Consider the following 21480-nt stretch of genomic DNA (forward strand, 5'->3'; position numbering starts at 1 on the left):
CGGGGCTTGAACCCACAAACTGTGGGATCATGACCTGAGCTGCAGTTAGACGCTTAACTGACTGAGCCACCCAGGTGCCCCTATATGTATATATTTTAAACTTTACTTATTTATTTTGAGAGACGGGGAGGGAGTGGGGGAGGGGCAGAGAGAGCGAATCCCAGGCAGGCTCTGTGCTGTCAGAACAGAGCCGGACGCGGGACTTGAACTCACCAACTGTGACTTCATGACCTGAGTGGAAATCAAGAGTCAGACGCTTAACTGACTGAGTCCCCCAGGCGCCCCAGAAGTTTCCTTTTATGAATTGCATTCTCCTTAATTAGCAAAAGGACAAAACTAGATACAGAGATTGCTTGTTGCTTAAAATACCAAGAATAGTGTCCCAACAGGCCAAATCTTTGTGGAAGCCACAGAAAATGATAGCTCCAGAAGGCCGCAGAGAGGTACACAAGGTTACTTAGAACTTCTCAAGTGCCAGCAGCAACAACAGGGGAAAATGGGCGCTGGGGGTGGTGGGGAGGGGGATGTTTCCTGTCTGTGTTATCACCACCATCAGACTATTACAACAATTTATTTTATTTTAAAAATCTTTTTAAATGTTTATTTGTTTATTTTTGAGACAGAAAGAGAGAGATGGGGCGCCTGGGTGGCTCAGTCGGTTAAGTATCGGACTTCGGCTCAGGTCAAGATCTCATGGTCCGTGAGTTTGAGTCCCACGTCGGGCTCTGTGCAGACAGCTCGGAGCCTGGAGCCTGCATCGGATTCTGTGTCTCCCTCTCTCTCTGCCCCTCCCCTACTCACGCTCTGTCTCTGTCTCTCAAAAAATGACTAAATGTTAAAACAAAAAAATTTTTAAAAAGAAAAAAAAAAAAAAAGAAAGAGAGAGAGAGGCAGAGAGAGAGGGAGACAGAGAATCCCAAGCAGGCTCTGCACTGTCGGCACGGAACCGGATGTGGGGCTCGAACTCACAAACCATGAGATCATGACCTGAGCCAAAACTAAGAGTTGGACACTCAACCGGCTGAGCCACCCAGGCGCCCCTACAACAATTTGTTTTAGAGACTAGATTTAGACGGGAAACCCAGGAAGAAAATGACTGTTCCTCTAGAAATGGTGGGAAACTTAGAACTAATTTCCTTATGTTTGGTTCTTATCAGTGAGAAATGAAAGCCGTTATTTACCCCCGATTCAGGCACTCACTCTTACAGGTGCTCTTCAGCTCCTCATGCAAGTTCTTCAGCTCAAAAGTTGTCATGTCACCATCGCGCTGAGCCAGCTTCGCGGACAGTGTGGAATCACTAGGCGGTACATCTGGAAATAACGCCACATTGCGTGTCAGCTAGACTCGAGTTTAAAAAACAAGTATTGAAAAGTTTTCAACAAGATTTCTGAATGAGAAAGAAAGAAAGAAAGAAAGAAAGAAAGAAAGAAAGAAAGAAAGAAAAGAACGAAAGAAAGAAAGAAAGAAAGAAAGAAAGAAAGAAAGAAAGAAAGAAAGAAAGAAAGAAAGAAAGATGGAAGCATTAAGCCTATAAAAGACCGGGCCCTAGAACTCCCAACAGGGCAGCTCCTGGAATGGTCTCAGGGTTGGAGGGACTGGTGTGCACCATAGTAAATGTATTTTTGAATCTGAAACTGATTTTAGGTTTTTAAAAAATTTGCTGACATTATAGGCAAGTCCTGCATACTTCTCCCCCAGGTTGCCGTATGGTTAGCATCTTACTTTATTACCTGCTTACTTAATTATAAATCTTCATATAAAATCTGTCCCATATTTTGTATGCGCTGATCAGTGACTTTCATACTTTTTTTTTGCCATGACTCACTTTAAGAAATACATTTTACCTGGTACTCACACATATATACCCCAAGCCCAAACAACTGTCACACGCACTCAAATACCCTTGTGTGTGTGTATATATACATATATGTACACACACACACACACACACACACACACACACACACTGGTATTTTCTGTTGCATTCTCTTCTCTTCTATTCCATTAGGAAAATGGCAGGTGAAGATCCTCAATCAGTTTCTTCAGTAAATGGATTGCAAACTGCAGTTTGAAAAACACCTTAGGTCACAAAATTCCTTACTATTTTGTCACCTAATTGGAATCACTGAAATTTAGAGTTATGGATTACCAAGTAATCCCTACCAGATAATGCCTCTTTTCTGTTTTTACTCTGTGGAATATCTGATGACAAAACAAATCTGTTTTTACACAGCTTGATTTTTAAATTTATTATTATTGTTGTTGTTGTTGTTGTCGTTGTTGTTAATTTTTAAGCAGGCTTCGTGCCCAGCCCAGAGCTTAATGTGGGGCTCAAACTCATGACCGCAAGCTCAAGACCTGAGCGGACATCAAGAGTCAGATGCTTAACCGACTGAGCCACCCAGGCACCCCTAAATTTATTATTTTTAAAGCTATTGCTAATAGCCCTCTGGATACCCACTGACCAATTCCTTGTCATAAGGACAAGGTCTTCTGAACCAAGATCCAGGGAGGCACATGCGCGGTGTCAAGCTTCTGGAAAGCTCAAATCACCCAGCTAACCTAAAATGGGGCAGGGGAGGGGCTGTGAAGAAATGATGTGGAGACAGATTCTAATGTTACGATCAAAACGAGACAAAACCCAACGACGCAACTGAGTACCGCTTTTCATTCCAAAGGATATTTATACTTCACATTTGCCGAAGCGCACTTTGCAAGCAGTACTAGTCTTCATCTGTAACTTTAATTCCGTTTTCACTTTTCGAGAAGCTCTATTTGGCTCTTTTTCAGATCTGTTTGATGAGCCTTAATAGTTTCTCAATCCTGATTTAATTCCTCTTAACATGTAAGAGTCTCTGTCTGATCAATACGTCCTCGAAGTCCTCATTCCCTCAAAGTCCCTGCTGTCACAACATCCTGTTTCCGGGTACTGTGGCTTTTGACTATGCCTGTACATTTCAAGCACTCTAGGTGTGCAGCTTCTTTAGAGGTCTCTGGACGGTGGGTTCTTTCAGGGCCGATCTGTGCTCATTTCTACCAGTTGCCCAGAGGCTCTACCCCATTGGTAACACTTTTTCCTTTCATTTCTAATGTTTATTTATTTTTGAAAGAGAGAGAGCGAGCGAGCGGGGGAGGGGCAGAGAGACAGGGAAACACAGAATCCGAAGCAGGCCCCAGGCTCCCAGCTGTCAGCACAGAGCCCGACGCGGGGCTTGAACCCACAAACCCCAAGATCATGACCTGAACCGAAGTCGGACGCCTAACCAACTGAGGCACCCAGGCACCACTAATTCTGCTTTAAGATTTTATTTTTTTAAGCAATCGCTTCACCCAACATGGGGCTCAAACTCACAACCTCGAGATCGAGAGTCACATGGTCTACTGACTAAGCCAGCTAGGCACCCCAGTTGGTACCACTTCAAAATCCTGGGTCGAGGGATTTTTTTTTTAGATTGCTCATACGGGGAAGAAGTTGGGCTGAAATCCAGGTGTGAGGTGACGTGTAAGTCATTAGGAGGGCACATGTTTACATTTCACCCTTCCACCTAGAAAGAACCAAATTTCAAGACAGGAACTTTCCCTCAGGGTCCCCACCTCAGGCATGCTGTGCATACGTGCGTGTGCGTGTGACCCTTTTTACCCTGAGTTGACCCCAGACTTCATGTGTCTTCTGGGCCCCCCAACTCTGTAAAAACCAAAGCTGTTCTTAACCTCAAGCTTCCAATCTTCATTTATTGGACTCTGGGTACTCCCTACCTTCTTGTCAGCTCATTACAAAATGTCTTCTTAACCCAGCATTTTAAACAGTATCTGCTAGGAGGGCACATCTTACACCCTAAGTCTGTGCAAATCTGTAAAATCAACAATTCTCTCGCAATTGATTTGAAATAAAACACATAGAAAAATGAGCGTGTAGTTCAGGTTTTATTGCTTATCAATTATGTCATTCCATACAGTTTCAGGTGAACAGACTTTGAGAAAATATACTGGGGTGTCAAACAGATGATGGCAATACAGATGAGAAAGTTCAAGTGTTTCACAGAAGGTAGTTAGAGGCACCACTGCCACCATCACCCCCCAAATTTGTACAGTTCATATAAAAAGAGTAAAAATAGTTCATTGGCATTTAACTAGCATTATTCTTTGTCATCTAGGAGCCACAATGTGAGCCTGAACGATGTCACGGTCTTCAGAGCAAAACACAGTTCGTCCCACTGGCGGATATAGCTGTTTCAGTTTCTTTAAAAACAAGCCAACAAATCAACACAACCAAAACCACGCACGCAAGCCCCCCCAAAAGATGGCATGTTCCAGTGGTCTTGCCAGTGGTCTCAAATTTTACTGTTTCCATTACATAACTTCCAGATATGAAATGTGATTCAGCTTTTGAAAATCAGATTACACTCCTTCACCATGATTGCACAGTATTGACTTTGTAATTCAAACGATTGAACAGAGCCTAATATTAACCCGGGGAAAGCCGGGGATACAACTCAAACTGCTCTTATGCTGAAGACACATCTTTAAAAGTTAATTATTTGTTAAAAACTCAGACCCAAGCTGCACGGGTATAACTTGAGGAACCAACAGTCTACCATTCCAGACAATACAGCAGCAGTTCTTAGGGTTTTAAAGCCGGGGAGCAAATGCAGTCACTGGAAATCACACACACACACACACACACACACACACACACACACACGCACGCGCGCGCGCATGCGCACACACACGCGCGCACACACACACACACACACACACACACCAGTAACTTCCTGCTTACGCTATACTAATAGTTTCCCTATTTGGGGTTTTGAAAACAATCAAGCATGAACTATGATACAGCATTTGAAAGACTTCTATGTCTCTTATGATAAAGATGCTCAGGCCGAGAATTCCATGTAGATACTTGAAGGGAAACAAGACTTGAAATGTGGCTTTAAGACCACTTCGAAGACCTCAGTTACCAGACAACTAGAAACACACAGTCGCAGATAAATAGGAATTTATTAAAACCATGGTCTCCGACAATACAAAAATTAACTAGTAAGGCATTTTTACTTCCGTCCTGGCATATGCAGCAAAGAGAGACGTTTTAAATGGGAACCAGCACTTCTAGTCAAATGCTTTCGAGTGTATTTGGCAGATTTATTTTTATATTCTCCTATTCCACACACCACTGAGAACTCTCACGGTCAAACATCAGGACCCAAACCGAGAGAAAAGCGTAAAACAGAGGCTCATTTACTAAAAGGAAGCAGTGCACCCTCGAGAAATAAGAAGAAACTACCAAGAATATTATGTGTAACGTTCAAATGCTAGTATTTCGATTTCCCTGAAGCCATTGGTGCTTCAGTAACTAAGAGAAAGAAGAGATAAAGACACTGTTAAGACGAGAAGTCTACTGGTAAGGACCGTGCTGCAGAAACACCGTGGACTCGGCATTCTGCCCCACCGGGCTGAGAGTTTCCAAGGGGCTGCCGCCTCCTCTAAAAAATATCATAGCCACTAGAATAAGATCATATAAATTCACCTTGATTACTTATTTCCCATTTTGTCCATTTACGAAGCTCAACCATCTTTATAAGGTATACGAAACGGTAACATTTCACCTTTTATTAAGGCAAGTTTGTGAAAATAATCTCATACAACCAGATCTCTTCACGAACTTTCAGGTTAAAACATTTCTTCACGTAAGAAACATACAAAAAAAAAAAAAATTCTGTTTTTATAAAAAGCCACCTCAATACCAGAAAAGAGTAACGAAGGATTTTGAACCCGAACCCAGTTTACTTTTTAAAGGACGCTCTTCCTTTGTCTCCAGCTCCAAGCACTATTCATCATCTTTAGAGCCAGTTTTGCTTAACTATAAAAAAAGATAAAAGACATCGTCAACAAGGTGAAGCTATCATGTTATCTGCTAGTTCATTACTTCCACTCAACATCAGAAATAAATATTTATAGTTGATAGAACAACACGCAACAAGATTCACGTAACTGACACCATCTACAGCTTTCACCATATTTAACTAGTTTTCATCTTGAGGCTCAGCTACTTTAAACAGGATTCATTAAAAATATAACCTCAATAGATCAAGGGCGGGGGGGGGGGGGAGAATCCCTCAAAGTTTTCCAAGAAATAAATTGGAACCAAAACAGGTGCCATTTATAAAATGAATGATATTCTCCTATTTTTGTTTTCTATCACAAATCATAAACTTTAAAAATTTTTAAAACTGTGGCAAAAAAAAAAAACCCACATAAATTAAGTACAGTTTTAAAAAAGTGATACAAATCTTAAATTGCAAGTCTTTTCTGTAACAATCCAAGGAAGTTAGCAAGCCGCCAGGTGTGGGGGGAGGGGGGATGTCCCCAAAGCCTGACACACACACAACTCTGACCAGAATAAAGACCCAGCCACCAAGAAATCCCCACTGAACTCAAAGCCCGAGGACCCCAGAGAATGTGAGAGGCTGTGAAAGGCAGAAACTGCTAAGAGTAGCAGTTCTCAAACATTCTGGCCCCAGCTCCTCTTTCCACTTTGAGGATCTTAAAAAGCTTGTTTTTAATGTAGGTGATACCTACTGCATTTGAAATTAAAACTGATAAATTTAATTCATATAAAAAATAACAATCAACACATTGCATGATAACTGAACAACATTTCTTAAACGAAAAACTGCATTTTCTAAAAAAACTAATAAAACTTAATGTGAAGAATAGTGTTGTATTACATTTTTGTAAGCTTCTTTATCATTGAGCTCAACAGAAGACAGCTGGGTTTTTGCAAATCTGCTTCTACTGTACGGCAGGTATCATGGAAAACAGCTAACAAGAACATGGTACAAGTATTACGGACAAACTGACTTCATGTAAAAATGCACACACACACACACACTTAGATTCTACACCTACTCACTACCTTAGAAAATTCTGGAAAACACAAGACTCTAAAATCGCACATTCTATTAGTGCTCTAACAGAAGAGTATTAGTGATGGCACCATCACACTCCCCGCAGCCTCCGGTAAATACCACCGTCCACTTGTGAGAGAACGCGGAAAAAGGACGAACAACACTTAATGTTAAGATGTAAATAGTTTTGACCTTGCAGACCCCCAGGGAGCCTCTATGACCTCTAGGGGTCCAAAGACCACACTTAGAAACAACTAGTCTCCAACACTTGGGCTAATGGCTTCTGAGTCCAAACCATGCCTCGGTGGGAACCTCCCTCTTAAGATGGCTGGATTATTTAAATCTTCATTTCTTTTATGTTTCTTGAAATTCTAATTTATATTAATGAGGACTCTCTGAAAAACAAACAAAAAACGAAATTTCCGGAGCTAGGGAAGGAGGGGTACTATCCCCCCCTCTGGGACCATTTTGGATTAATCGGACAATTTTGTCTTCCCAGTTTCCGGGGAGATCTGCTGCCTGAAAAGAGGCACTTCTGTTCTGAGTTAGGAGACAGCTCGTTCTCAGGCATGAAGCATTCTGCAGAGGGAAACGACCGAGCTGGTGAGGTACCTACAAGCACACCTGGGACGACACGCAGTACCCAGCAGGCATCGGTGGAGGGGCCTGGGCAAGTGAGAGGATGCTGGAGAAGCTGCTCCCATACAGGCGTCTTGTGTACGGTCAGTCTCTTGCCCCGGAAGGGGACAAGACATACCGCTTCTTTATTACAATGGCAGCTCATGGTTCCCTACTCCCAGGGACTATTTTTGTACTAGATTCTAGAAGCACAAAGCTTCTTTTCAACAGTTTCTATATAGAAAAGGTATCCCACGGCCCAGAGGACTGACTTTCGCATAAACTTTAAGAGTATACTGCTTATACATTACGTGTATTTGTAGGTGGTCACTAAAATCCTAACCTTTAACTACTCTTGAATCATATCAATTACTTCTCACAGCAGCAGTGGCACTAATTGTCATGCGAAACTCATTTCACGAAGTCCTACAGAGAGAATTAACTTACTGTGCTAAGTATCACTTTATTTAAAACTACGAATAACTCAAGAAAAACAATGGAGAGAAGTTGGCAAAAAACTTCAAGGTGAAAAGTGAATGATTTTAAACAAGAAAAACAGAAAATTCTTGTTGACAATGATGGGAAACCCCATCTAGGGTTTGCTCTAAACAAACAAACAAACAAACAAACAAACAAACAACAACAGACAAACCCTCCAAAACCCAAAAACCTCATTTCTATTAAGAAATCAAAGCATTCCTTTCTATGACTTGTTTCTTCAGCTTCCATACACGCTCCTGCTAGTTCAGAGTCACAGTGAGGCACATTCATTATTCAGAGGTAGTTACGTAAAGTCATACTTTAGCGTACTCATAACTTAGTTCTTCACATTTTCCATTATTTAAAAAAAGAAAATCTAAAACTGAAGGTGTAGGAAAGAAAAGAACGCGAAGGATATTTCAAAAATACTTACATGCTGAAGTAAAAAAGGAAACAGCCATCCCAGTAAAATTCAAAGGTGGAGGGGGAAAGAATGGAAGATATGAGTTTCATTATTTGACGGCATAATCGTAACAACTGTCTGAGGCTTAGATTATACGCGTTACGTACCTTCACCACGTCAACCCAGTTCCATCCTCGGGGAAGCTGTCCTTTGTGATCTAGAAGAGAAAATAGGGACTTTACTTCCAAGACCAAGCACTAATTTTTAAATTAATTACCATTTGAATAAATCAGCTTTTGCACACTATCCCATGCAACAAATTAAAATTTAAATCACATATTATGAAGTGAGAAAGCTAGTGTAACATCACTGGGAATTGGGAGCACGGCTCTGCCGGGGATACTGGCAAAGCAATTCGATGTACTCCCTTTTCACATTTACCCCATTTCATTCAAGACAAAACCTGATACTAAGGGGGAAAAAATATGGAGGTGAGTTAGAAAAGCCAGAAAGAGGAGCTAATCAATTTATTAGTTTCATGCACTTGTACAATTTTATTTGCTTTCTATAAGGTCACTACTTATTTAAAGTAAGGAGTTGTGTTACTTTGCTGCTTCGGGCGTGTTTCACACTAGGGAGCTAGGCTCAAGACAAGAGACCTTGTAAACAAATGTCCAGCCCCAAGACTAAGAGGAGGCCCGGGCAACTTCTTTATTAACTTTTGTGGTCTGAGAAAATATGACTTATTTCATCTAACATTGTTTAATCTGACAGGCCTTTAATCTATTGGGAGCACTTGAAAACAAGCTCAAACTTTATGTAAGAATTTATAGTTCACAAAGCGATTTCGTTCTTGTGACAGAATATTTAAACTTGAAGAATCGTTTAATAAATACAATATAAAAGTGTTTTAATTTAACATGGCTTGATTTCCTGTATGCTCGATATATCTATATACATCTCATTTTATGGAATCTTCAAAATCTGCATTCAAAACCAGTACATTAATTTTACACAGGGAAGTAGACACTAGCCTCATGATTCTTATAGGACAGAGGCAATATTAGTGGAGCTCAATTTTAGATGCTAATACTTCTTTCCTCCTTCGTGTCAGTAAGAATCTTATCCCACTGTTTACTGGGTATACGGGGCATGGGGGCAGGGCACCAATGTGGGTAACTAAAACTTACCCACAGCGCCATGACTGTCCTATTCAAGTTTTATTTAGAATCCAGGTCCCAAACTCCTATACCATAACTATAGAAAGATAATCCCTTTTAGGTGGACGTCACGAAAAAGATGGAGATAGGGAACTATTAATGAAAGGGAATGATCATAGGTCATTATGTATGAAAACAACAGGTGATGAACCAACAGAAATGCTACAGCTTAAAAAAGAGATTAAAATTCTAGAGAACAGATTACAACAGCTAACAATCCACTGCTTCAGTTGTTCATGCTTTAATTCTGCTCTGACATTAGGTATAATGGATTCCCTGATTTTTTATTTTACAAACCACTCCAACTTCAAAAATGTATCTTGAGGGCCAGCACAGGGTCGTGATCTTTTCATTCTGTCACGCAGGATGTTAAACAAAGCATCAACAACCAAAAAACTGCCATCACTTTGTAAAAGAAAGGGCATTATTTTAAACTTCCTCACCAAAGTACAAGGGTCAGTTCCTCTCAATGAAGGGCGACTTGTAACCTTATATCAATAACACACACACACACACACACACACACACACACACACACGTACAGACATATGTACACATGGACACACTTGTATATATGTATACAAATGTTTATATGCATCCACGGTAATGTCCTCATTGTTATTAACCAGAAAAAAGTTTACGGACTGATACCAATTTGCAAACTTTCAGGTTAAATAAAGAGATCAAACATTATTGATGGTATGAGCTAGAATTTAGAACTCTCTTCTAAAGGTGCACACAAAAGGACTCTGCTTTAGTAGACACAGGAATTCTGTTCTTAAATCTTACTGTAGCTGTAAAAAATGAATTGAGTACAGACAAAAGCATTAAACCATTTATTTGTGCAAAGACTGAATGGTATACCAAACTTCATTTCAAACGAAAGCTAGAGTTCAAAATAATTTGAGTACTACACGTGTCTCCCATAGAGATAAGCAAATAGGAAAATCCCAACATGTGGAGAAGGGTACGAGTTGGACCCACTTTGCTATGCTATTCTGCTGTTTCTCAGTCTCAAGACTCATTTGTGGTTATTTTGCCGCTCAGTTACCTTCTCCTCACCTGGTGATGTCTGGTGGTGAATTAGTGGTAAATATTTTCAATATATATCCGTGACCCAAGACAGTGTCTGATCCAAATGTTCCAAGAATGAAGAGACGAGACCTTCTCTTCTAAACCTAAATATACTGATTAAACACTCATATCATATTAAAAAGCAACCTATTTATCTGTGTTACTAAAAAAACAAAAACAAACACAAACCTGTTTTATCTGCCAGCTTACGTTTCTGAGCTTTTGAAAGTTGTTCTTTTTTGTCTTTTTTCTTACTTGATGGGGCTGTATTAGGAGTTTCAACGGAGATGATACTGCTTATGGGTATCTAGAAAAAAAAATAATTCCTATACCAATGCCTTAAAACTTATTGAATTACACTAAATATGGCCACATCCACAAGTGAGTTGACAATTTTTAGATTTATGAAGTAAAAGAACCCTGTATTACAATATTCATTTATTAGGGCAGGTGTCATTAGCACATTGATGTCACTCTTCCAAAAGTTCACATAGAAGGGCTTACATAATATTAGCTCAATTATTATAACCAGGTCCCGAGAAAGAAGATCTGACACCAGTATCACATTGAAGCTCTAAAATACTAAGGTAATTTCACAATTCAATCGATTTGCTTTATTTGGAAATTTAAATAGATCTTTAGGAAAATCGCATGTGCCTACCGAGAAAATCCTGATTCTCTGAAGAAACGAAGAAAAAGATTTCAATTTGGATTCATGCAGTCAGAGTGTGATCCACACAATTTAAAATGCTTCCTAGTTGCCAAGCATTGCTGTAAATGATGTACGTATAGTACTCATCTGATCCTTACTGCAATCTTACGAGGTAGATGCCGTTATAATCCCCACTTTTACAAATGAATAAATCGAGCCTAGTGAGGTTAACACATCTGCCTCCTTCCTCCCACCGAGAGAAGTCACATCACATAGCAAGCAGTGCAGGGAGGGTTTTCCAGGCCACGTGGTCTGACCCGCAGGCCATAAGCTTTGCTGCCCTGCCCGATGGCCTCTCTAGCTGCCCTCCTTGTTCTTCCGTGTTCTGTTAGGAATGTGGAAGCCAGGATTGCTCAAGTAGAAGACATGCAGCCTTTGCTGTCAAACAGCTTACAGTTTGGTTCACCAAACTTGACGGATCCCAACCGCTAAAATTCTTTAAGCACATGACTTGGTGCAAAGGGGTCTAATATGTAGATGCTTAAGATCATGAAAGATGATTATTTCCTAAAACACTCTTAATGAAGTCTCTTTAAGCTTGCACCAACTTCAAAGTGAACTGTGGCAAGACTATCTACAACTAAATTTGCCTCATGAAGAAAGTAATTTCACATGTATCTTAGTGCTACATAAGAATCCTCTATAATCTTTATGAAAACATTAAATAAATTAAAAAAAATACTTGGTTCAACAATGTCTCTCTCTTTTTTTTTATAACATTCCTTTTTTTTTTTTTTTTTTTTTAAAGTTTATTTAGTTTTGCAAGAGACAGAGCAAGAGAGAGAGAATGCAGGAGGGGCAGAGGGAGAAGGAGACATGATCTCAAGCAGACTCTACACTCTCAGGGCAGAGACTGATGTGGGGCTCAAACTCACAAACCACAAGACCATGACCTGCGCCAAAGTCAAGAGTCAGACGATTAACCGACTGAGCCACCCGGGTGCCCCAACAGTATCTGTTTGGGCAGGCACATGAAGTCTTATATGAAGGGTAAGATCTAGGGGATACAATTTCATTTTTGAAGTTAAATAAATACCAAGAAATCTAAAATTCATTATTCTTATTTAACTCAGATGTAACTCATTTTAAATCTAACACAAAATCGGGGTGCCTGGGTAGCTCAGTCGGTTAAGCGGCTGACTTTGGCACAGGTCATGATCTCGCCGTTTGTGAGTTCGAGTCCCGCGTCGGGCCCCGTGCTGATAGCTCAGAGCCTGGAGCCTGCTTTGGGTTCTGTGTCTCCCTCTCTCTCTCTGCCCCTCCCCAGCTCTCGCACTGTGTCTCTGTCTCAAAAATAGATAAAACGTTAAAAAAAAATCTAACACAAAATTTCCTTCCAATTAAAAAAAACAGTAACCAGTAAAGATTAATTAGTAGCAGAGTGAAACCAAAACAACAACAACAAAACCTGACCCAAACTAATCACAAGCTCACCGTAGAATTAATGGGGTGGTGATTCTCCATGAACTGCTCTTTATTGTCCTTGGCATATTCAAACAATGTGTAGGTCATGGCGGTCCCGAGATGAATTTCCACTGCTTCCTGTAACTTGGCTAATATGCTCTGCTTTACAGCTGATGATCTACAATGCACAAGAAATACACTGCTGAGAAAAAAGTAAGGGGGAGTGTTACAAAAAAACAATGAGAACAAAACACTACTCACATGGTGTTGTTAAAAAAAGCGTTCATAGATATAATTGGAGGTGTTTGGGGATATGTTTCTGTCCAGGAAATCTCTATTAAGAAGGCTTTGGGATCGCCATTTTCACCTATCTGAAGAAAAGGGAAATCTTAGGCTTGTAAAAAGTGATACAAAGACAGAATATTTACTATGACTTTTTAAATGATGAATTATTGCCAGTGCTCACGATCAGGTCAGAAATGTAGTATTTTGAAAAGTTCAGGAGTACGGGACTTGTAGGAGTTGAGGGCCGTATGAATAGAGTCTGACTTTTGATGTTCACGGCCTGTCTCTCCAGACAGACCTTCAGCTTTTCCCAGTACCGAGACTGTCTTACATAATTTTTGTCTCATCAAAACTTTTTTTTTTTTTAATTTTTTTTTTTTCAACGTTTATTTATTTTTGGGACAGAGAGAGACAGAGCATGAACAGGGGAGGGGCAGAGAGAGAGGGAGACACAGAATCGGAAACAGGCTCCAGGCTCTGAGCCATCAGTCCAGAGCCTGACGCGGGGCTCGAACTCACGGACCGCGAGATCGTGACCTGGCTGAAGTCGGACGCTTAACCGACTGCGCCACCCAGGCGCCCCATCATCAAAACTTTTTGAAGGCAGACATCAACTGTGGGGGACAGGAAGGGAATGGACAAAAATAATAAACCAAGCTGAAACCCTTCATCTTTGTCTGAAGTTTTCTAATTGCCAAATCATAAAAGGCATCAAGAACAAGTGAATTGCTACACATTAGCCCAATTCCAAGAGACCAGAAAATGAAATGTAAAATTTAGAGAAAAAAGGCAAAGAGATAAGGTTTAGGAATGCCTTAGGCTGGGTGAGAACTTTCAAGATCCACTCTCTTACCAACCTTCAAATATATAATACGATACTCTGAACTAGAGTCACCATGCTGAACGTTACATTTCCCTTACTTACTTTTTTCTAACTGGAAGTCTGTAACTTTTGACCCCCTTCACCTGAGTAAAGATGTCTTTTTTATTTCTTTTGCTCGCCCCTACTTTTCACTTGGAAAAATGTTAATCTCGCAGAGAAACTAGAATAAGACGACGAGCACTCCTTGACATGTACCTTATTCACCAAATACCTCTGCTTCCATCCATTTCCCTTTCTTCCTTTCCACTACGGAACCAACCCCTGGCCCCAGGCGGGTGGCTTGTTTTCCTCTGTTTTTTGTTGAACTCTTTGAAAGTAAGACATGGTGAAACATCCTGAAATATTTATTGGGTAGAGTATCCTAAAAACAAGGACGTTTTCCTTTATAACCACACTACCATTATCACACCCAAGAAATTCAACATTGATACAGAAATATCATCTAATTCGTAATCCATCTAAGAAGTTCCCCAATCATATCTAAAGTGTCTTTAATGAACCACCTCCTCAACCCGTAAATCTGTAATGCATTAAGGATCATGGATTACATTTGGCTGCCAAATTTCAAATCCTGCTTTAATTTAGAACAGTACCCAGCCACCCTGTCTGCCTTTTAAATATCTTTCATGACAAAAATAACCAAGGGCAGTTTTCTTGTATAATGTTCCCAGATCAGGACTGATTGTTTCCTCTATTCCAAGTCCGATTAAATATTTTGGTAAGGATACTGTGCAGGTGCTGTGGTATATTCCCATAGCATCACATAAGGAGGCACATAAGATCTTCTGGAATCGTCACTGGTGATACTAAGCTCGATCACTTGGTTAAGGTGATATTCTCCAAATCTCTTCAATGTAAAGGTATCTTTTCCATTTTGTAATTAAGAAGTAATCTGTGGGGTGACACTACAAAACCACGTGAATATATTGTCTCGCAACATCTTCTCACCCAAAGGTTTTAGCATCCATTAATGATCCTTGCCTGACACCATCATTGTGCTGGCAGCAGCAAAATGGTGATTTTTAAAAATTAATTAACTTATTTACTTGAGAAAGAAAGAGAGTGAGCGCACATGTGCACAAGTGGGGGAGAGGGGCAGAGGGAGAGACAGAGAGAATCCCAAGCAGGGTCCATGTTCAGCACAGAGCCCCACACACGGCTTGATCCCACGACCCTGGGATCATGACTTGAGCTGAAATCAAGAGTTGGACACTCAACCAACTAAGCCACCTAGGTGCCCCAAAATGGTGATTTTCCAATACTACTATGGAGTAACTCACAAATCAGCATCTCCTTGCGCAAAGCTATGCTAATTTCCACTGTAATACTTTTAGTATGTATGTTGGGGTTTTTTTAATATTTATTTTTAGACAATAGCAACAGATTAAAAAAATTTCATCCCAAATTGTTATTTGATTTACCTTCACTCTCTGACCACTACATTTTTATTTCCTTCCCCTCCTCCTCAATCACAAGACACAGCAATATAAGGTGAGGCTTAGAAATTATGTCAAACTTAGGGCTCTGTTGATATTCACCTATGTAAGTTGATTACATACTTGGTTTATGCTTGTGTTTCAAATGCAGAGATGATAAAAAAAAGTGATGAAAATTACTTGCTTTATGCACTGAGTCCTTTTTCAAGGTGCATGTAAACAATGTGCCACATGCCTCCTGCAGTGCTAGGTATGGAAGATGCAAAGATAGAGACAAGACCACGCCTGTCTTCAAGGGGGGGCAGATGTTTAGGTAATTCACCAAACTGCATCATGATTAAACGTTTAAGGGGATGGAACAAAGTATGAAGACACGGGGGATGGCCAGTTCGGCTTTAAAGTCAACGGCTAGGAGACATGGCCCAAATACATCACAGAGGAGCCCGAGATAGGGATTAAAGGAGAAGAAGGCTGGATGAGGGATGTGAGGTGAGGGGAAGAGCAAATGATGTGTCCATGGGCACGGTATTAAAAATGCAGGAGGAGCACCTGGGTGGCTCAGTCGGTTAAGCGTCTGACTTCAGCTCAGGTCACGATCTCGTGGTTCATGAGTTCCAGTCCCGCGTTGGGCTGTGTGCTGACAGCTCAGAGCCTGGAGCCTGCTTCGGATTCTGTGTGCGTCTCTCTCTCTGCCCCTCCCTCGCTCGCACTCTGTTTCTCTCTCTCTTTCTCAAGAATAAATAAACTTAAAAAAAAAATTTTTTTAACGCAGAGAAATGTTCCACAGGCTACTATGGCTAATGGACAGTGGTGGCTGGGAAAATCTGGAGAGGCAGTGTGGGGCAAACAGAAGGGACTTGAGTGTCAAGCTAAGGCATTTCATCCTTATTCTATAGGCAGGAGAAACCTTTTTAAAAGAAGGGCTGGGGTAACTAATTACATGTCTCAGAGAGCTAACTAGTAGTCTGAGAAAGGACTAGTGGGGAGGTGCTGAGGGAAGCTGAGGACAGAACCAGAAGGGAAGAACTGCTCAGCAGGCTACTAAACCAGTCTGCACAGGAACTGAGTGAGGGGTCTGACTATAACCCGGCCAGGACCGTGCCCTTGTCCTCCGACTGTCACAACAGACAAGGTTTCTAAACCTCACTTTTTATTCCCTTTAAATCCATCCTGTAGGACACATGCACATTCCATACACTGCTCAACGAGTAGCTGCTGTTGTTAATACGGATATTTAGGAAAGGATGGGGCAATTCTCAGTCTCCCATTTGCTAAGGGGAGAGTGGCAGTTATTGGGGAAGTCTGGGCAGGCAGGCGGATTCAAATTGAAGGTCTAGGACTTAACTCCATTGTTAACCTTGGCTATTCAAAGTCTTTCGTCTTCCTATCCATGGAGTGGCCTAAGAATTACTGAGCTTGAAAGGGAATCAAGAGGAGTGGAGCAGAGGGGAGAATATCTAAAGAAAGTAATTATAGATAATCTATTTCCTGTGATGTCTAGAATTATGTATTTATTGTCTTAACTTACTTTAGATGATGATGCAAATAACTGTAAATCTTTTACAAAAAAACTTTCTCATATTACTACCACTTATAATCATCTGGATAAGTGGTTTTTACGTTATTTATTTACAAAATAAGATACTGGTACTGTTTCATGTTGGAAACAGTTATAAGCAAACTCCCTTTTAGAGAAAGATTGACATAACACATAATGTAAAAAATATTCACACATATTGATTATATGGAATTAGGAAAATATCAACTTTTCTTGACTATATCATAAGGTAGTAAAAATAATTCTAGATTTGGATTAGAGACCCAGATTTTAAATCTAGTATTTATCAGGATCAGCTTGGAAAGCTTAGGAAGCTATGACTGAGAAAAATTATCTTTAAGATTAGAAGGCAAAATCATATAATTTCCAAGGGTTCTTCCATTTCTAACATTTGATGATTCTGTCATAATAAAAACAAATTTATCTTGATTTTTAAAAGTTTCTGAATTGGGGCACCTGGTTCGCACAGTTGGTGAAGCCTCCAACTCTAGATTTTGGCTCAGGTCATGACCTCAGATTCGTGGGTTCGAGCCCCTTGTGGGGCTCTGCGCTGACAGCATGGAGCTTGCTTGGGATTCCTTCTCTCTCTCTCTCTCTCTCTCTCTCTGCCCTCTCCCACTCATTCTCTCTCTCTCTCTCTCAAAATAAATAAACTTGAAAAAATAAAAAAATTTTAAAAATTCAGAAAAAGTTTCCAAATTGTTTTTAAAAGTTACAAATAACTGATGTCACGGTGTGAAGCTTTCATTCAAATGCTTTGGAAAACTCAAAGATGTAATAAATTTAAACCACTAAATTCAAAATACAAAATCATTAAAAAAAAACACACAGCATTTTTTTTTTTTTTTTTGAAAGAAGAATTTCTCAACGTTTATTCATTTTTGGGACAGAGAGAGACAGAGCATGAACGGGGGAGGGGCAGAGAGAGAGGGAGACACAGAATCGGAAACAGGCTCCAGGCTCTGAGCCATCAGCCCAGAGCCCGACGCGGGGCTCGAACTCACGGACCGCGAGATCGTGACCTGGCTGAAGTCGGACGCCTAACCGACTGCGCCACCCAGGCGCCCCAAAAACACACAGCATTTTTAGCAAGCTTCAATCTTTTATAAAAAAATTTTTTTTTTTTTAATGTTTATTTATTTTTGAGAGACAAAGAGACAGAGTGTGAGCAGGGGAGGGACAGAGAGAGAGGGAGACACAGAATCCAAAACAGGCTCCGGGCTCCGAGCTGCCAGCAGAGAGCCCGACGCGGGGCTGGAACTCACGAACTGCAAGATCATGACCTGAGCTGAAGTGGGAAGCTTAACTGACTGAGACACCCAGGTGCCCTTAGCTTCATCCTTTTCTGGAACAGTCGCAAGGGCTCCTGTCTGTGCCGCGTCTTACCCTGTACTGGAATGAAACTGGACTCAATTCCCGGAAGCTTTCGTCTCCTTCATAAATAGAACGTAATGCTTCCAGTTCCATCTGAAAAAAAAATGAATCAAGTGAGTTTTGCTTAGTGGTATAAATGGATTAGTTTCCACTCAAGACCACTCCACTGTGTAAAACGTAGCTACCTTTTGCCGCCTTCCATGTTTATAACATTTGTATACAATGTATACAGTCCATGTGCAACATAGTAACACAATATTAATACTAATAGTTACTTTAATCCTTCCCCCAGACTACCAAACTTGAAAAAACATTAATGGACAACAGAAAGAACTTAAAAAAAAAAAAAAGATGGCTAGAAACAGGTTGACAAGGATCTACCCAAGACGCAAAAGGGACTGCAAGAGAAAATGTCACTAATAATCCTTGCCTGGAAATATTTCTGAGAGCACTGTGGGCTGACGGATGAGGACTCCATCACATTTGTGATGACTGATGAACGCCCGAGAAGAGAAGCAAGGAAAGACATCACTTGGGTATGTATTTTACTTTTCAAAAAGATGCGTGTCGTGAATTCTACAGACTAAGATAGACAAAATTTGAGAACAGATTATTAAAGAAACGGTTCGTGGGGTCCCAGGGGAATAAAGAGAAGAAGTCCCTGAGCATTGGCAAATGGATGAACAGCAAGATAAATGGAAGCACCCTTTCCTAGAGAGGGTGACTTGGCTGGCACATCAGGGAAAGGCCCACATGAGTTTCGGCAACACACCTCTTGCTACCTTCACAGGAAAACAAATACAGGAGTTCAAACTGGATTCAAGAGCAACTGAGATTAGATCAGAAACAACAACCTTATTTCAGATCTAGTACTCCTCCTCCTGCCCTTAATCCTTTCACATATTTTAACTAAGGAGTAGGACGGGAACAAAAATTGAAGGCAGGCTTAGCAAGTTTATGAATGACAATTTGATGGGATAGTGAATCGCGCTGGTAGCAGAAGAATTCAGAACACCCTTGCAAAACCATCTAACCACATGAAACTTTACAGGGTGGGAGGAAGAATTTATCTCAGACACCTAAACAAACGAACAGCGGATGAAAAACTAATTGCTTTGTACACGGCACTTAAAGGGTTGTAGTTGACAGGAACTACCTGTAGAAAACAGGACACAAATAAACGTAATCTGTGCACAGACACGATTCCAGGAGAGTGAAAGAACAAAAAGAATGGACATATGGAGAAAAGCTGAAAGGAACCACTGCGTATGAGAACAGGACATGGGAAAAACTGGGCAGAAAACTGTCTTCAAAGATGTGGAAGTCAGTCACGTGGAAGAAGCATGGAATTCTATTATTAAAATAGAGATCTCGGGGCGCCTGGGTGGCGCAGTCGGTTGAGCGTCCGACTTCAGCCAGGTCACGATCCCGCGGTCCGGGAGTTCGAGCCCCGCGTCAGGCTCTGGGCTGATGGCTCGGAGCCTGGAGCCTGTTTCCGATTCTGTGTCTCCCTCTCTCTCTGCCCCTCCCCCGTTCATGCTCTGTCTCTCTCTGTCCCAAAAATAAATAAATTAAAATAAAATAAAATAAAATAAAATAGAGATCTCTGGGCTCCCCAGGAATTCCAGGTCGGTAAATTCCAGGCAAAGTACAGGCTTCCGATTGTCTAACAACCACCCCAAAGGTTCTAAGCCTTGCTCCCTGGGCCAGACTTGGAGAAACGTTACATTTTATGCTCCATGGTTCACAGTACCAACTTTTTCATGCCTCCGCTTAGAAACTCACCAGGCAAGAACGGTTTCGAAGGGATTCACATATCAATTAGCTTGTTGGACATTGGGGTCCTTTACAGGTAACTTCCAGTCCAGAGAGACTACCACATCTATCATGGAAAGTGCCACCTTTCAAGAAATATATTCTAAATGAAGAGTGAATTGCGTACCTGGGAGACTCGGATTCCAGTCCTGAGTCTACCCACAAGCTCACTGCGCAGCCCTGGGGCGTTCACTTTGCCCCCGCCAACTCTTTTCCATCTGTACACACGACCCAGCTAGAGAAGGTTCCCCTAGAGATGACCTGTGTTACTCCCTGATCATATGATTCAACGTCGACGTGGCGTTTCACGAGAAATATCTGAGCACAAACCATACGATTCAGGTGGCACGTGTATGCTCAAAATAGACTTCGTTTCCACTGGACAACCACCAGATGGATAAATGATGCCACCAAACAATAAGGCCAGAAACCAGTGTCATTATCTTCCTCCACCAGAAATTTAACTAACTCAGGGAAGCCTCTCCCTACCGGCCAATACACTTGAAAGTTTAAAAGTGATCAGATTCCAAACAATGTAACTCAGTACACAAGCGCTACAACAAGAACCTTGAGGACTGAAGGTGAGCCGAGAGCACTGGGTCGCCAACCAAGGACACTCATCCTTGTTATTAAGGAGGCGTGGGGCCACCCCCCCCCCCCCGGGCTTGCAAAACTGAGATGGGGTGGGAGGAGCGGAGGCAGAAGCTAACCCTTCCCCTTCCCGCGCGCCTGCACCCCCCCAGCCCCCCCACCAGGACACCGGTCAACTTGGGGCACCCCAGCCAGGCTCTGTGCGCTGCAGAGGGGCGAAGGCACGTGCGGGGGCGCTCGTCCCGGAACCGGGTCGCAGCCGGGCCTCGCGAGGTCAGTCGCCCTCCCTCGGAGCCGAGGCACCGCGCCAGCGCGGGGGAAAGGGGAACCCGGCCAGGGGGACTCACCTCCTGGTCCTCGTTGGCGCTCATCGCGCCGGTCACGGGACGCGTCCCGGGAGGACGTGCGCGACGACGAGAAAGCGAGAGCAGCGGCTCCCAGCCCCGGGCGTCCTCCCGCTTCCGCGCCCTGGGCTGCGGGAGGCACACCCCTCGCACTGCGGACGAGAGTCACGCGCGCCCCCGGCCTTCGGGCAACGTGAAGCCGCCTGTAGCGGGGGGGGGGGGGAGGGGGGGGTCTGTGGGCGGGGAGCCCGAGGCCGCCGAGGGTGGGGCGCCGGGGAGACTGGAGCGCTGCTGCCGGGCGGTAGCGTCAGAAGCCCCGCCTCCTCCCCCTCCTCGCTTCTCCTATTGGCTCCTTCTCTCCCCGCCCCTAT

General features: G+C 42.1%; 1 protein-coding gene across 9 annotated transcripts; it reads right to left on the reverse strand.

The window, feature by feature from the left end:
- Positions 1–3906: 3906 nt before the first annotated feature.
- On the reverse strand, positions 3907–21425 carry RWDD4 (RWD domain containing 4). 9 transcript variants are annotated; one of them, XM_045452773.1, is made up of 8 exons: positions 21113–21425; positions 18372–18452; positions 13085–13194; positions 12854–13001; positions 10897–11014; positions 8581–8630; positions 8444–8446; positions 4987–5864 (listed from the first exon to the last, which is right to left on the reverse strand). In XM_045452773.1, exons 1-8 carry the CDS (start codon positions 21134–21136, stop codon positions 5832–5834), a joined length of 567 nt encoding a protein of 188 aa, XP_045308729.1. In that variant the 5' UTR covers positions 21137–21425; the 3' UTR covers positions 4987–5831. The 9 variants fall into 9 exon arrangements, with proteins under 9 accessions (XP_045308703.1, XP_045308693.1, XP_045308747.1 ...); XM_045452747.1 differs by lacking the exons at positions 4987–5864; positions 8444–8446 and adding an exon at positions 3907–4240; XM_045452737.1 differs by lacking the exons at positions 4987–5864; positions 8444–8446 and adding an exon at positions 3907–4240 and having other exon boundaries at positions 12854–13022.
- Positions 21426–21480: the final 55 nt, after the last annotated feature.

The sequence above is a fragment of the Leopardus geoffroyi genome, chromosome B1 (assembly GCF_018350155.1).
Source record: "Leopardus geoffroyi isolate Oge1 chromosome B1, O.geoffroyi_Oge1_pat1.0, whole genome shotgun sequence".
In the NCBI taxonomy this organism is placed as follows: domain Eukaryota; kingdom Metazoa; phylum Chordata; class Mammalia; order Carnivora; family Felidae; genus Leopardus; species Leopardus geoffroyi.

Excerpts from the sequence above, each read along its gene's own strand:
- RWDD4 (XM_045452737.1), bottom strand. The coding sequence starts at position 21,136 with ATGAGCGCCAACGAGGACCAGGAG. Across the intron at positions 13,023-13,084 it reads GCTTTTTTTAACAACACCAT|TGTATTTCTTGTGCATTGTA; the intron begins GTGAGTAGTGTT and ends TTTTCTCAGCAG. Across the intron at positions 4,241-8,580 it reads ACTGGGTTGACGTGGTGAAG|AAACTGAAACAGCTATATCC; the intron begins GTACGTAACGCG and ends TTGTTTTTAAAG.